Consider the following 15,398-nt stretch of genomic DNA (forward strand, 5'->3'; position numbering starts at 1 on the left):
CCCAGCCTGCCTAACCTCGCTTCAGGGAAGCGTGGGGGAACAGTCCTGCATGACTTGGAGGCTGGGTTTACTTTTTAAAGTGGAGCTTTGTATTTTAAAGAGCTGCACTGGGTACCTGGGTATGGGTGCTGGCAGCGGGGCCTGCAGGGTGGGCTCCGTGAGGCGAGTGAGCTCACTGCAGGGCGCCAAGTGCTGAGGGCGACTGGGAAGGTGGTGTTGGAGGGGTCTTCTGAGGTGAATCGTGAATTTCTGAGGTAAGGTTGGGGTGGGATTTTAAGGCTGCTTTTCTGACTGTGATTCAGTTGTCTGTAGCTGTAATGCCATGTCTGTCTTCTGTGAAGATGAGGCTAGGACCGTTTGCAGTATGTTTGCTTTGCAGATGCGATCAAAACCCATGCTATTATTAACCTGATATTATGCAGCATTTCAGATGTTGTGATTCTTTCCCTGCACTTTCTGAAGCTATTCCTGTTTAATAACACAATGTATGCTGTATTCAGCAGTACTAACAGATAATTTGCTGACTCTTTTTGCTCATGAGTTAACCTGGCTTTGGGTCCCAGCTCGGTCCCTCTTTTCATTCTCCTCTCTTTTGACACACCTAGCAAAAGGTGGACAGACCCTTTCCTCTTGCTGAGCTCTAAGATTTCAGCCTTCCTGTGCTTGCTGTGCAACCAGTCTGCTTTTCCAAGCCTATAAAATTGACTTCAACTTTTTCTCCCTGTTCTCATTTCCTGCAAATTCACCTCTCCAAATTCCAATTCTGTTGCTTCTAGTAAATTAATCCTTCTGGCTTATTGCCTTGTCACTTTGCATTTGGCAGTTCCTCTGCTAACTTTTCTTTCTTTAAAAACGTAGCTTGTCTTGCTGTTACTTTTAAGGCTCTCTATGGTTTATTCTTTTCATTCTTATCCAGTCTTACTACAAGGTTAGCCGTGAGTTTCAGACAAGATACTTTCAAACTTCCTAAAGCGTCATTTCTTATCAGTGGCAACTCCTAATTAACTTCCAGAAGCTCTCACTGTATCCCTTTTCACTTCCTCCTCCAACTTTACCTTACCTCTGTATGTATAAAACAACCTGTTCAGCTGATTGTACCAAAATCTCTGCAAAATCTCTTAAAGACTCCTACCCCATATTTTGTTGTTGTCTTATTTTGCTTCTGGGACTTTATAGCATCACCTGTGCAATTTTCTGTGAACATGAGTCCTCGTACAATTGTTGGGCATGATCACAGTATTTGTTTACAGACCCTTCAAAGTAATAGCTAAGAGACAGTGCCATTTATTGTACATTGTACTATACTGAACAGAGGTTGTGTGTAAATGGAGTATGTCTGAAGTCCTGTTATTAAAGTGAATCTATCAAAACTAGAATGCCTGACATGGAGACTGAGAGCAGAGTATTTGATATCATCTTTTGTACCTGCTCACTGTGAAAAAGGTGATTTTCAGTAGTCACACATTCCTCACAGGTGATCCAGAACATCTGTTTTCCCTTAGACATTTTAATAAGCATATTTAACATTAAACTTGAACTTTTTCAGCTAAATTAAAACTGGGGAAACAGTTGAAGTGTAATCCTCACTTTGACAGCTGGGAAAGCTTCACAAGTATGGTAAATTTAAAGCAAAAATTAATCTGTAAAAAAAATAAAATGCAAGGACTGATGAAACAGGCAAGGTTGCAGGGGTCATAAAATCTGTCATCAGACCTTCTTATATTAAAATCACACAATATATTCAAGTTTCTCTTTTAAGAGAAGTTACATCCTTAAACTTATCTTTAGCAACACGGTATTTTGGGGCATCGGATACTCTATCCATCAACTTCTGTGAGTATATACTTAAATAGAAATAATTTGTGTGAAGTTTCTACAAAACTTAGAAATCCAGTTGCAGTCGGAGCACACATTAAGTCCTTTAGTAGGGATTTAGTAAATACTAATGATTTGGAGTGATCTGGGTTTGTCTTTTATGAAGAATTCCATAGGAACTGAGACAGGTTTGGGCTTTCTTGAGAGCTAGAGAGGGGAAAATATAGGTCAAACCAAAATTGTGTCTAAATGTCCCCTCTGTTGGATAACTGTTATTGAACGGAAACAACAGATCTCTTATGTACTTACAGTTTGTGTGTGTGTAGGCAGTGCAGCCTGTGGGAAGGAGGAAAGAGTCAGGAACATCTCTGTGTATGTAACTCTGATTAGCGTCAAGAGCAATCAGCAGTTTGGCTGGCAAAGCAAGTTAGTGTAGCCCTGAGCGTTGCTCAGTCCTTGCAGCTCCAGAGGTGTTAGATGTGTCCAGTTGACTTTGTGCTATTAGTAACCGCAGAGAAATTTCTCCTTGCTTCTCTAAAACAGAAAGCCAAAGCAGGAGAAAGACACTGTTGGCGTGATTAAGGTCAAAACCTAAGGACTCAGTCTGCCTGATCTAATGGCTCTGGTACTGCAATATGTTTGGCAAACTGAGTTGGGTGGATGTGAAGAATGTACCTGATGGAAAGGAGGTTCAGCAGAGTAGGAGTACCCTACTCAGGATTAAACTAGTTTGATTTGCCTGCCTGAGAAACAAGTTTTGAAGTCTGTGTAGGAATACAAAATTTTATTCCACTGTTAGTGTGTTTTTCTTGATCTTGAAGTATTCAGACAGCTCTTGGGTGACAGTTAACCACTTCTTCCAAGTATTTCAGGAATTGCAGAGGAAAGATCAGTTAGCAGTCTGGAAGGTGTGAATGCTCATTCCCATCCACTTCTTGTTATTCTCCTGTTGTAGAAAAATTAAAGGTTTGCACTCAAAATGCTGACCTGAGAGCCCTGGAGGAGCAGTTGCATGTCACATAGAGCTTCATGTTACTTAGCATGAGTTAGTTGAAAGGAAGAGTGCCTTTTCTGTAGGTGTAACCCAGCCTTGTGTAATTCAAGGCTTAAAAGTGAAATGAAGTGAGGATTCCCTGTGGGAACAGTGTTACTCTGCTTGTCTTTGCCGCGGGTTCTTTCTTCCTCTCGTTTTGAATATCTGACATGGAAACTTCTGTGAAGTACCAATTACTGGAACCCAAATGCAAAGATTTGCACATGCTCATCATGTGCGGCTGTCCTTGAAAATGTTAATAGGTTGAAATAAAGGCAACAGGTCTAGAGAGGGAAGAGGGGCTTTTAAAGGATACAAAGTGTTGAAAATTGAAAATTATATTTTGGATACCTGTTCTGCTGTCTGAAATCTTATATGCAGGAAAATTTTTCCCGTTTTCCTCGTGTAAGTCTAGGTACAAATACTAATGTAAATGAACTTACTGTAATGAGAATAATTAATGTAATGATGTATCCATTTTTCTTGTTTTTAGGTGGATGTTCATTTGATGAGCACTATAGTAATTGTGGTTACAGTGTGGCCTTGGGAACCAATGGATTTACCTGGGAGCAGATCAATACCTGGGAAAAGCCAACAATGGATCCTGCTGTCCCAACTGGTAAGTAAAAAGCCTCAGCAACAGCGGAGGCATTGCTCTTTGTGAGAATTGGCTGTTATCCCTGTATGGGTTGCTATACACTGAGAGCATCCAGTAATAGCATAGTCTTCCTCCATATGATGCTTTTCAGTATTCTCTGAAGAGCTCAGGGTAATGTAATGGTAGATTCTAATGGTTTTATTTCTTATTGGAAATTAACGTTATGTTGTGGATGTGTATGGGAGTAAGTTCTCTGGAATGCTTTGTTCACATTGAAGAAAACCTTCTGACAAAGCACACTAAATTTTTCTAAAAATCAATTTGCGTTTCTTACAATTCTTACATCTAACAGTTTCTAATTTTCTTAAATTAGGATAGTACTCAAAACCCCTGCAAAGCCGTTGACACAATGGCAAACAGAACTGACCAGCTAGTGTGATTTCAGTATTAAGGATGTATTTGTTCCAGTTAATTCATTGCACTGTGACAAGTGTGCGCTAGTTGACAGAATCAACATTTTGTGTTGTTCTAGAAGTATTCTTATGCCTGTAAATTATTGGGCTAAGGAACTTCAAATTGCTAGGTGCCTGTTAAGGGTACCACATAGAGCTGATACAACAATAGCACCCTGCTGTAGCCATGGATAGACAGGTCCGTGTTCATCCTGGTATGTTGAAGCTGTCAGCAGAAAACAAACACCCAAGATAACAAGCTAGCTGTTGGTTTTCTTCTGTTTTTAATTACAGCTTAAATTGGAAACTGTTCAGAACAGAATCTTTCGAATTGTGTAACACCTAGGGCTGCTTGTTTTGGCTCTGGCATTCCAAAAGCTAATTGTGAAGTTAATTTTCTGGTCTTGTCTGTAGGAATGTATTTCATCATTCTGGATGTGTTGCCTTTTTAATGAGGGCTATTTTATCTCTACAGTTCCTTGGCTTCAACTCTCTAGTGTCCCACTCCCTGTCCGTGGTAGACCTAACTAGAGAGACATGACAGATCTTTGAATTTATGGATCTCAGAATGATCTGAAGGAATAGGAACACCCACAGCTTTGATGCCGTTTGTTAGGCAAGGAATAAATAGGAGGGCTGGTACTGGTACAAGTTCAATACTTTGCCAACTCTAAATATTAAGGTAAACCTATCTTCCTGGCTTCCTGTGAAAGTGTATTATCGTCTGAAGTATGCTGGAACTGTGCAGAAACTGATAGATAAATAACAATTTGGAATGGCAAACAAATACCAAAGCAGTGCAGTGTGATTTTTAACGAGCTTTTCAGAATTATTCCTCCTAAAACTAAGTAAACGGAGACATGTGGAGCTCTCCCTTAATACTTCTGTCCATGACATCCAATAGCACTGATAATTTGCAGCTGCTCTAACACCTTTATATATTAAAACGGAAGAAAAATGCACAAAGCTTTATTGTGCAGAAAAATGGAAGAGGTAAAGCAGCTAAAAACGTGGAATGTGCTGCTAATGAAATACCATCTAAAGAGACCTTCAGAAATATGGGGGGAAATGGCTCAGTGCTTCACATTACTAATTGGTGTCTCAGGACTATTTACACAGAACAAAAGGGGAAATCAGTAGGTAGAAAAATAAGATTGACCACAGCAAACGTGTATAGAAAGCTCCAGTAACAAAAACATGTTTTCAAGAGCTGTCCAAATCATGCTAACCTTGAAGTAAATTAGAGTGGTCAATTAGATGGCCTCAAGCTAGCAGGGATGCTAGAGCTGTTATTGAGAGGCTGTGTTGCTGGATGGAATCTTAATGCCTGTCGTTTGTATTGGTTACTCATTGAAAATCTGTTTCATGAGAATAAAGGATGTTTACTTAAAATTCATCTAGTGGCAAAGCCAGCCGAATAAACTGATGAACAGCACGTTCCGCTCCTACAAGCAGGGACAGCTTTAAAACCAGAGCACTAGAACATTTGGTGATTGACTTTCCATTCCATTTAATTTCTCCACAGCAGCTGAAAGCAGCAGGGTGTAAATCCAGTCAACTACAGGGTGTAAGAGGTGGTAACAGCGTTTGGCATAAGCATCTTCTGGTGGCCAGCCGTAGGCAGGAGAGCTCCTCCAGCGTGGACAGCAGTGACGGGAGAGTGTAGGGTTCTGGCAATGCAGGCAGTGATGCAAATTTGCTTTATCAGGAGAATGTTTTAGCCACTATCCAATTTTTGTGGAGGGAAATAGATCAAAATGCTATATTGTGGAAATGGTGAAAAGTGAGTGAGCAGGTATGAAATTGGTTCAATGATGCTAAGCAAGGCTGCAGTGCAACCTGCTGGGAGATGGTGGCAGAAAGGTGGGGCCTGCCCCTGCCCTGGTCAGCCCACATTAATATTGCTGTCAGAGCTATTTTCTTCCCTAAAATGTTGGCTTTCATAAGCACCAGCAGGTCTCTTTGAATTCAACCAAGCCACAGAATTCCAGCCTCCTGAATACTAATGATAATATCTAGGACTTTTTTACAGTACTTTTCATCGTTAGATCTGAGTGCTCTTCAAAGGAGGTCAGTATCATGAGTGAGAGCCTGAATCTGTACTACTGTGTAATTCTCTGCTGACACACTGCTGCAAAGGTCTCTGCCAAGGGACATCTTTCCTAGGCTTTATTTTTTAGAATTAAAATGCCAAAAAAAAAAAAAAGGCAATTAAACTGCCCTATTAGTAATGTAAAAGTTTGTAGGCAATTTGTTTTACACCATTGCTAGCAAATAAACTGTTTTCCGTGAATTCTATGATTAATTCCTCAGGGCTGGAAACAGTGTTAATTGGGGGATTAAGAACCAGATGTTTTTTGTTTCTGAATAAATGTTTCAAAAACTTGAAAGAAATGAATTGTAGGTATCCAATCCCCAGACTTCGGGACTCTTATTCCACCTCCTTGCATAATAACAGAAGTGATTATAACAAAATATTTTTTAACAGATGGGTGTTTACTTAAGCTTGAATACCCTCAGTGATGAGTATTCTGCAGCCTCTGGGCTACTCGTTCCACTCTTTGAGTTGTAAAGGTTCTTAGTATTCATCTTCCATTTTTCCCTTTTATGGCTTAATCTCATTATTCTTTGCTCCATCTATGACTTGGGAGGATAATCAGTTGTTGCTCTCTTATTATCTCTTACATAGCTGTATGCAGTTAAGTCTTTGTATCCTAGGTCTAAACACGACCCAGCCCTTTTAACCTTTCTTAATTTAGTGTCTTGTTTCCTTCCCTCCCTGCCCTCTACCCTATTCAGTCATTGCTTTCTTATGTTTTTTGGGCATTTGCCTAAAGCTGTATTACCAAGCTGGGTCTCGATACTCCGCGTGACAGTGCTGGCAGGATGTAAGGCTGCAGTTCTGTCCCAGAAGTTCAAGCTACAGCAAGTAGTTACCTCCTGCTCCTCGCGTTGCCTTTATGCAGTTTTCATTTCCTTTTTTCTGCAAATGTTCGGTCTTTATGTGCTGGTGTTAGATGATGTGAGATGAGCACGGTCTTGTAGCCTGTTGGATTGCAGAAGATATTTCCTTGGTAGTAAAGTAAACAGGGCCTGAGCTTTTCTGTATTTTAGAGTCAGACACTTGGTTAGTAGAACAAGTGCTTGTGTTGTCTTAAAACCAGCCTGGGAAAAATATTTGCTTTACTTTTTATGTTGTAATGTTGCAGCATTCCAGGAAACCCTGAACTGGCCTGCCACTGCAGCAGTTGTGAGAACAATATTAATATTATGAAAGTATTTAACATTTGCATGTTTGAAGCATTTTACCAGCATTTACTAATTAACTCCAATGGAGACCTAACCAGGGCTGACTAGACTGGAGTAATTACTTTAATTGTGTTAAATACGATCGTACTCTGAATACAAAGCCGGCGTGCAATGTGCCTTTCTGGAGCAGCATTCCTCACTGTTAGATTTACTTCTGATCTCCTGGTTGCTTGTGTGAAGCTTTCTTGTTCCAAGTTAGCAGATAAGCAATTGGCACACAGAAGTGGAAGGTCTGGCCCCATCTTCTGCCCTGTGTGTGTGTAAATTGGCACCCTCACAGTGCAAGTTCTGTACTTTGTGTATATGTGTATACACATAGATGTGTCTATATGCATGTGCGGTATCACTGCTGTTTCTTGCTAAATTAGTTAATTACACATCTTGTTTCTCTAGGCAACTAATTTAGTTATTGAGTTTGGAGATGAGTGAAATGTTTAGAAGAAATTAAAACAATCAGAATTAGTGTTATAGCACTTGTACATTACTCAGCGAGTGCAGGTTTGCTTATCTTTGCTCACTTATTCCACAGCAATTCCACAAATTTTCCCCAAAGAAACAAGACCCATTATCAATTAAAGGTATTTTAATGCTAAAAATAGGTGCATTGTTATCTAAGAGCTGAACTTGCTGATATCTCTACCTTGTGGTTTGTAGGGTGAAAAATAGTTGTGGAAAAATGCCGCTAATACATGGTTTTATGAGTTGTGTGCATTTTTGTAAAGCTTTTTAAATGGCAGACAAGTTGTGTTGCACCATGGTTTGGAAGTGAGCAAGTAGTGTATTTACACTTCTGCTGATAATATTTGAGCCCAAACAGTTCAGCTGCTGCGTGGTGCTTCAGAAGCCAGGGCAGGTGAGCACCAAGTGGCTGCTGACTCCACCGTTAGTGTTTCGGAAGCCCTGATGGCAGCTCGAGCACTGAGGTCAGGCTCGCCCTACAGAGAGGCAGTCAGCAGTTCTCCTGAACTGTTCCTCACGTGGTCTTGGAGAAGTCCTTGCGGAGTCCTCTCAGTGGTGGACATTTTGAGGTAATATCTGGTGAGGTTAAGGCACAGCCAGGTTTGGAGTGCTTTCTGATGTGAGCCCATGTTGCTTAGCCCTGAGAGATGTTCAGTGTGTGCAACTCATCACTTCCCTTGAAAGCGTTGCACCACCTTGCTGAGAACTTGTAGCAGGATTTCTTCTTCTCTTGCACCAGAGATAACGCATGGGGACTCTTCCCTCATGTAATTGGGTGTGTACTTTGTTCCAGTAACTGGAGGGCTCTCTGGGCATCTTGCTGAAAGAACAGAAGGGTTATCATCATTAGCGTTGTTTCGTGAAATAACCATTTAGCAGGCGAACATCACAGGCATGATGTATGGATGAATACCAGATGGCTCAATTCTACTTGGGCTCCTCTGAACTGAGTGAAGTTTCACGTTAGCCTAATAGGCCAAATGTGTCACTTTCCTCCTTTTGGTGAGTGGCACCATGGAGTTTTGTGAATGAGTAATTACAAACCAGGTTTCCTTGAGGAAGGTAATAAACTCCACATCTATGCGCACATTGAAGGGGGAGATGGGATCATTTAATTTCATTCAGAAGAGCATTGATGGGTACTTAAGTGTTAACTTTCTCCAAAGAACTGAAAACCTCTGCACAGGTCAGATGTTTGTCGTCATTTTCTTCAGGCTAGAAGGAATGCCAACAGGAGTTAGACTCAGCATTTGTAAATTTGAAAGGCAACGCAATAAAATTAACATTTTCCCGTGTCTCAATGTATTAATACTTGCTTACAAGAAAATAAACAAAATTGTTAAAAGAATAAATTAAAATCCAACTGTGTGTATGATGAATCATGATCCAATTTTGTCTGAGAGGGGAGAAGGAAATTTGGCTCAGCTGTCTGTGTATATTGTTTCTCCAAAAAATATTTTTTGCAGGGGAAATTACTAAGAATGAGTCAAATGTGTTTGTCCCACTCTTTGACTTTCATACAAGTAAATAGATTAGTCTGGGGACTAGGTAATGAACTCAAAGTAATTTCTCAGCTTTTAAGATTTGAGCAGAAAGTGATTTGTGGAAACCTTCTGTGGTGCATTGTCATTTTGCTCTTTATTGTCTGTCTTCATGTCTGTGTTTTGGGGTTGACTTTTAGATTTGTGATTGTAAACAATCTTTCCCATTTCCAGAGTTTCATCACTATTTTAGGCTAACCTGAGGTTAGAAGTTGATTTCCTTATTTTTCCTGTTGTGTTTTGGGTGGGAGAACATAATAATGTTTAGACTCCTGGGGAAAAAAGTATGATTTGGGGACTATTTATGAATATAGCTTTGGGAGGGACGTAACCTTAGGATGCAACTACAGGGAACCTATTTCACTCTGGTTCTTAAATTGTTCTTTATTATGCAATCTGGTATGACCCCCAAAAGTCACTAATGTAGCTGATTCTGGAATGGCTGCTGTAATGGCATTAGGATCAGAGGAATGTATTGTCACCCATGTTTTTTGATGATCTCACATCAGGTCTGGGCTATCTGTAAGTCACACCCACGTTAATATACAATTTGCTTTTCAAAGGAAAAACAGCAATGAAGGTCATGAACATTTGCTTCTGTTTCATGCAACTGCATCCAGACAGTTGTTAACTCAAAGCAATTAGCTCTGTGGGTGATTCTTACCAAATGGTTGCTTTCTGTCTCGTGTTCCTGTGTTCTAACACCAAGTAGAAATTGCCTTCCACGGGTAGGCCTGCTGGCTTTGTTTGAACTATTAATAGTGGTGGGCTGGTGACCTAAGTACGTGTGAAATTACAGATGTGTAAATTAAGAATCCCACACCGAAAAACTGAGCAGAAGTTAGCTATTCCGTGCTGTAAGATGCGAGAGGAGTTGATTTCATTAAGAACAGTTAACCGCTCTAGAGGCTTTCTCTGAAGGGAAATTACATCTTCATTTTTAATACTTTGTCAGTCATTGTAGATGTGAACCAGAATTCCTCCTTATGCGCCACTGAGAGAGGTCAGCAGCAGCGTATTTCCATGTAGATGGTGCTTCGGTACTGAACTCTTCCTAACCGAGGGAGCGTTGCCTTCTCTGGATATGCACGATATAAAGAAATGTTATCCAAGGAATCTGAAGGAATGACTTCTAGGAAGGTCTTTCAATGACCCTGAGGGAATTGCTGTCTGGTTTCCTGCACCTCAATGTGTTAAATGGTCCATTTGAACTGTTGTCAGTCTATTTCTGATCCTTTTTTGTGGAAGCCCTCAGCAACAGGTCTGTTTGTGGATGTCAGGACCTTTCCATTAGCACCATTAGTGAGACCGTGACACCCGTAAAGCACTGCCGTGACATCTTTCAGCATCAGGCTCGGAGGAAGGACAGGAAAGCCATTGTCGTACATGTTTTTCCTCCGTGGTTTCAGCACTGAAACACATTCCTTCTCAGAACCTGTTGGCTCTAACAGGAGCTGATGCCTTTCAGCATCTTAGATTAGGGAGAATGCAGTCTGTGTCTGATTAGTTTGAGCTCTATTAGGGCATGCTGTCCAGATGCCAGGTAGTATTAAAACTATTTTTTTGTTTGAGAGCCAGGTTATGGCATTGTATCGCTATGGTAATGGGGAAAAAGAAAATCTAATTTAAAACATTAAAAGGTGTGAGAGTTGGGGGTAGAAGGAGGTTTCTTTTCATGTAAAATTTCTTCAAAGCAGATGAAAACTTTTATCTAGTTTAAATTCAATTGAAATAAATTTAGTTGCATTGAAATAAGGCTAGCGTACAAAAGCTATGTGATCTGTTTTAAATACTTATTTCTGTGGAAATTCTTTGTATGGTAAGGGGAAGATGGATAATTTAACACACCTTCACTCCTACTAGAAAATTCAGAGCAAGAAAAGAATCGTGCAGAAGGAAGAACAGCAAATAAACAAGGTGCAGAGCTAGAAAGAGGGATGGGGAAAGGCCTTCCTGATGAAATGGGGATAGTGAAATTGATAAACGTGGAAGTAGTAGACATTAAAGAACAGAGGAAAAGCAGTGCATAAGGTAGGAACGCATGTTTTTTGGGAGAAGGTAGAGGTAGAATGGTGATATTAGGGAATACTGAAGGTCTAGTCAGAGCTAAGGTATTTGTTACAACCTTTCAAGTGTGAATTTTAAGTCCATGGTATCTTGTGTTATTTCCAAACTGTGGACCTCCTCTCCATTAAGTGTTTCTTCTTTATCCGGGAAGGTTGGTTAGTAAGCCAGAGGTGAAAAATCTAACAGGAAAGAAGTCTGAGAGAAGACTGACCCAAACAGTCTGCATGGGGCAGAGGGCCGAAGTTAAGATAGAGCAGAGTTGAAAAAAAGAGGTTGTGAATGAGATGGCAAACACTGAAAGGTAAGGATTTACAAAAGGAAATGCTGAGGAAACAGCAGGCAAAATTACACCTCAGATGTGATCTGAGAAAGCAGCTGCTGAAAGCCTTGAAGAGGCATTTAAAGCAGAGGCTGGGCAGAGTACACCAAAGGCACAAAGTACAGTCAAGGTTGTCATTCAGTCCCTCGTGCTTTAGTAGCAGAGTCTTGCCAAGTCTGTCAGTATGAATTTTCAGCTCTTTGCAGTTGATTAACATCAAGTCAGTGGAATTTTCCTAAAGTCCCTTAAATTCAGTGGGAACTGGTTATAATCTCTTATGGGGACTGTATGCTGCGGTGGGTTGTCTGCTAATGCAGTACTTTTCTTATTTGTTTGGTTTCTTCCCAATGAACTCATCTTTTTACTTTTCTTTTTTTTTTTTCTTTTGCTTCTGTTCTAAAACCATCGCACTGCATAGCAGGCTCTCAGCACCTTGAGTGCAAGCTGTGTTGTAGTATCTAAGATTTCAGAGTCATGAATTATTTAGCCAACACTTTCTTTACCACAGACCCGATTTGGTGTGTAGTGAAATAAGCAAAAGTCTTTCCCCCAGCTTCAAAATAAATGGGATGGGGATTCGTAATGGTCAGTGTACACAGTCTAGATCTTTGAATACTTAGTTAAAAGGATGCAGGTCGTTTGGGTGAGATGCTAAATCCTCAGTTCAGTGATTCTGCTGAGAACTGTGGCTACTAAGAAACCCTGGGAAACAAGGTCGTTTTTTATGCTTAAGAAATACCAGCATTTGCTATTCCCAAAGTTAGTTATTTAGTGCATGTAATTTGACATAGGAAAAATACTGGTTTTCAATAAGTATTTTCCAGAAGTCATTTATATGTGTACAAAAAGCAAGCTGATGGCAACACTGCTGACATACTCTCATGGAGGAAAAATAATGTATGCATCTCTTGCATTAGGCGATCCAACCTCCTCCAAATCGTTCACCTCTTTTAGAAGGAGTGGAAGCTGTTGTGGTTGTATTCCTTTGAGATGAAAGTTGTAATGCTACAAATTATTGCTTGTTTTCAGTAGTGACTGGAAAAATAAATGCAATTATGTTTATGAATGTTGAAAATTAAGCAAAATAAAGCAATTGTATGTGTTTGAGGATCTTTTCAAATGAAAAGCTCTATTCACTGAATTCTCATCGGCTCTTTTTCTCACTGTCATGTTTCATGAAGTGAACACTGAATTGAATGAACAGCTGCAGTAAAATAGCAGTAGTCAAGTCACAGGGAATTCACAGGAAATTGAGACGTTTCAGGCTGTAACACAAGCCCTTTTGGGCCCTCATTTACCTTGAGAAACGGTTGACTTTTAGCATAACGTCTTAAAATCCAGCTTGCACAATAGAGAGGTGTCAGGCCCTTATTTGCAGTGCACGCATGTGGTACACAGCGATAGGCCTTGTACCAACAGAACAAAGCCTCTTACTGTCACTACACAGGGTTTGGATTTCTAAATGTGGCAACAGGTTTTTTTCTTGTGGGCTTCCCCTTCAGATTTACTTACAGTGCAAGCATGAGAGTTAATATGAAGGAAATGTCAGAGTTGATGGTAAGGGTATTTATTGTAAGGAAAGCAGAACAGGAAACGTGCAACACAGCTCAGGTGTCTAAGAGCCTTCTTGGTTCATCTAATTCTTTTAAAATGAGGCCATTCTCAACGCTAAAGATCCGACCACGTCCCTTTGATCTTTGAAAAAAGCATCTATTGCAGTGTGGGGCTGTTGGCTGAGCCAGGCTGTAAGCTCACCCGTGGCTGCCCGACCTTCCCGCTGTGCCTCTGCGCACACCACGGCGGGGGCTGTGGGTGGGAGCATGCTGCGGGAACACACTTAGGGGCAGTAAATGGCCTGCCCTCTTCCCAGTCGTGAAATAGCAGATCTGATTAATACAAAGATGCTTTAGAACAACTGTTCTGTGTGCTGAGAGTTTATGCAGTGCTTCCTTTTTTTTTTTTTTTTATTTAATTTTATACCACGTATGATTTAACACCCAAGATAGTAACTCTTTAAGTAGTATGATTAAGGTTTTCGTAGGATAACTTAGTAATGCTTGCTCACAAGTCAGTGTGCCCTGTAAGCGGATGCTCAGTTATTTGTAATTAAAATACCCCTTGAAAAGATAAATACTTCAGCATTTCCCGTTCACTCTATCCCTCTGTCTTCAGTGTGTAGAAGTTGCAGTTATGGTAGTGAAGAATCTTGGCCATAAAGCCAAAATCACCTTCTCCCTCACCCCTAGCCAAACTGAGATTAAAAGAGAAGGGGGGGGGAAACCCCACCTAAATTAACTTGCTGAATTTGATGCAGTCCAGGGTGATGGAGTGAAGGTGCACCACAGGCATCGCTGCGTGTGCTCAGGGCCAGTTTTAGTACTCCATCTGTCCATCTCAAACAAATGTTTTTCCCCCTTTCATTTTTATAGATTTAAGCTGTTTAGTAGTACAGTTACGGGAATATTCAAAGGAGGAACCATAACCAGATACTGTTTTAGCTTAGTTCTCATTAGCTGTTCATCTAGAACAGATTGCATAGGATGATCTTCTGGAGTGTGTCTAATTGCTGCAGCATGGTAATTTAATGGGGACACATTTTTATAGGCTTGTTTAACTGCATCTGTGCCAGCTGACCTCACAGCTTGGAGTGCAGTGATTCAGCTCTAGAAAATTGAGTTTAAATATAGGATCTGATTTGCATGGCCCTTTTTGAACTTCATTCACTGTTATGCTTTATTTAATATGACATCTAGCATCAATGTGAGATCTGAATTAAAACTGTTTATTCTCTGTCCCCTTTGCCACCACTTCCAGCAACTAACTTTTCTTCTCGGACTAAGGAGTATTTTTATATGGTAGCAAACAAAGCACCTCTCAAAACTCTAGTCCTGCTGCTCGTACTGGAAACCGTACCGCTTCTGCGCATCTTAAGACTGTGTCTATCTCTATTCTTCCTTTGTCCCTTTCTTTGACCTCATCCCTCAGCTTTCTGGTCACTCACAGCCTTAAATCCAGTGGTACGCATCTGTAAAACTTTCCTTTGGCTTGCCAGGAAATCAGGACATGCACGCTTTGTTGCAGCTTGGACGAATTGGTACAGAAGGTGTCCCTCGGGCTTGTACCCTTTAAGCGAGGAACAGGATTTCAAAAGCTAATTTGCTTGTTTTCATAGCATGATCATAATTCTACAAGGGAGAGAAGATGATCTAATCTAATTTAATTTTTGCTCTTTGAGAAGAAGGGAGATCACTTGGCCAGCTGCTGCTCTGAGCAAACATGGAGTATGCAGGCTACAGGATAAGCTTTGAACTCTGTCAAGTCTCTCGGCAGTATATGCTAATGTGTGCTGTTGGGAGATTTCTGAAACTTTTGCCTCTGATTGTATTAATTAGTGTGCTGCTCCAAACCAGCAAAGCAGTCTGAATGAGCTGTAATGCTGTAAGAACAAGTGCATTCGGTTACACATAGGGCTGCTTCTGTCCCTGATGCTTTAGTATTTTGGCAGGGTGGACTGTGAAGATGCGTATTTGGCCTGATTTGTGAAATCACAGTGATTCTGTCCACCTTTTTGTTTTAAAAAAATTAAACATGTTTTAGCACTTTAATATATTCTATTCAAGCTGTTTGTTAGAAGTGGAAAAAAATGCATGCTCCAATCCTGCATTTGAAGAGAAGCCCTTTCCTCCACAAATATTTGAACTTCTAACACGAGGTAAGGAAGCATCTCAGAGCTTCAGTGGTCATCATACTATTTAATTTCTCTAGACTGTGACAAACTCTCTCAAAAACCAACTCCCCTATAATT

General features: G+C 40.5%; 1 protein-coding gene across 1 annotated transcript in view; it reads left to right on the forward strand.

Moving 5' to 3' along the window:
• PTPRT (protein tyrosine phosphatase receptor type T) overlaps positions 1-15,398 on the forward strand; it is a gene marked incomplete at both ends in the record, with an annotated part of 444,837 nt that overhangs the window by 114,811 nt on the left and 314,628 nt on the right. Inside the window, one exon of the mRNA XM_084296820.1 lies at positions 3,342-3,467. Coding sequence (XP_084152946.1) covers positions 3,342-3,467 — 126 coding nt within the window. The remainder of the gene's footprint in view (positions 1-3,341; positions 3,468-15,398) is intronic.

This window comes from Netta rufina (genome assembly GCF_964035555.1).
Source record: "Netta rufina genome assembly, chromosome: 16".
NCBI classification, from domain to species: domain Eukaryota; kingdom Metazoa; phylum Chordata; class Aves; order Anseriformes; family Anatidae; genus Netta; species Netta rufina.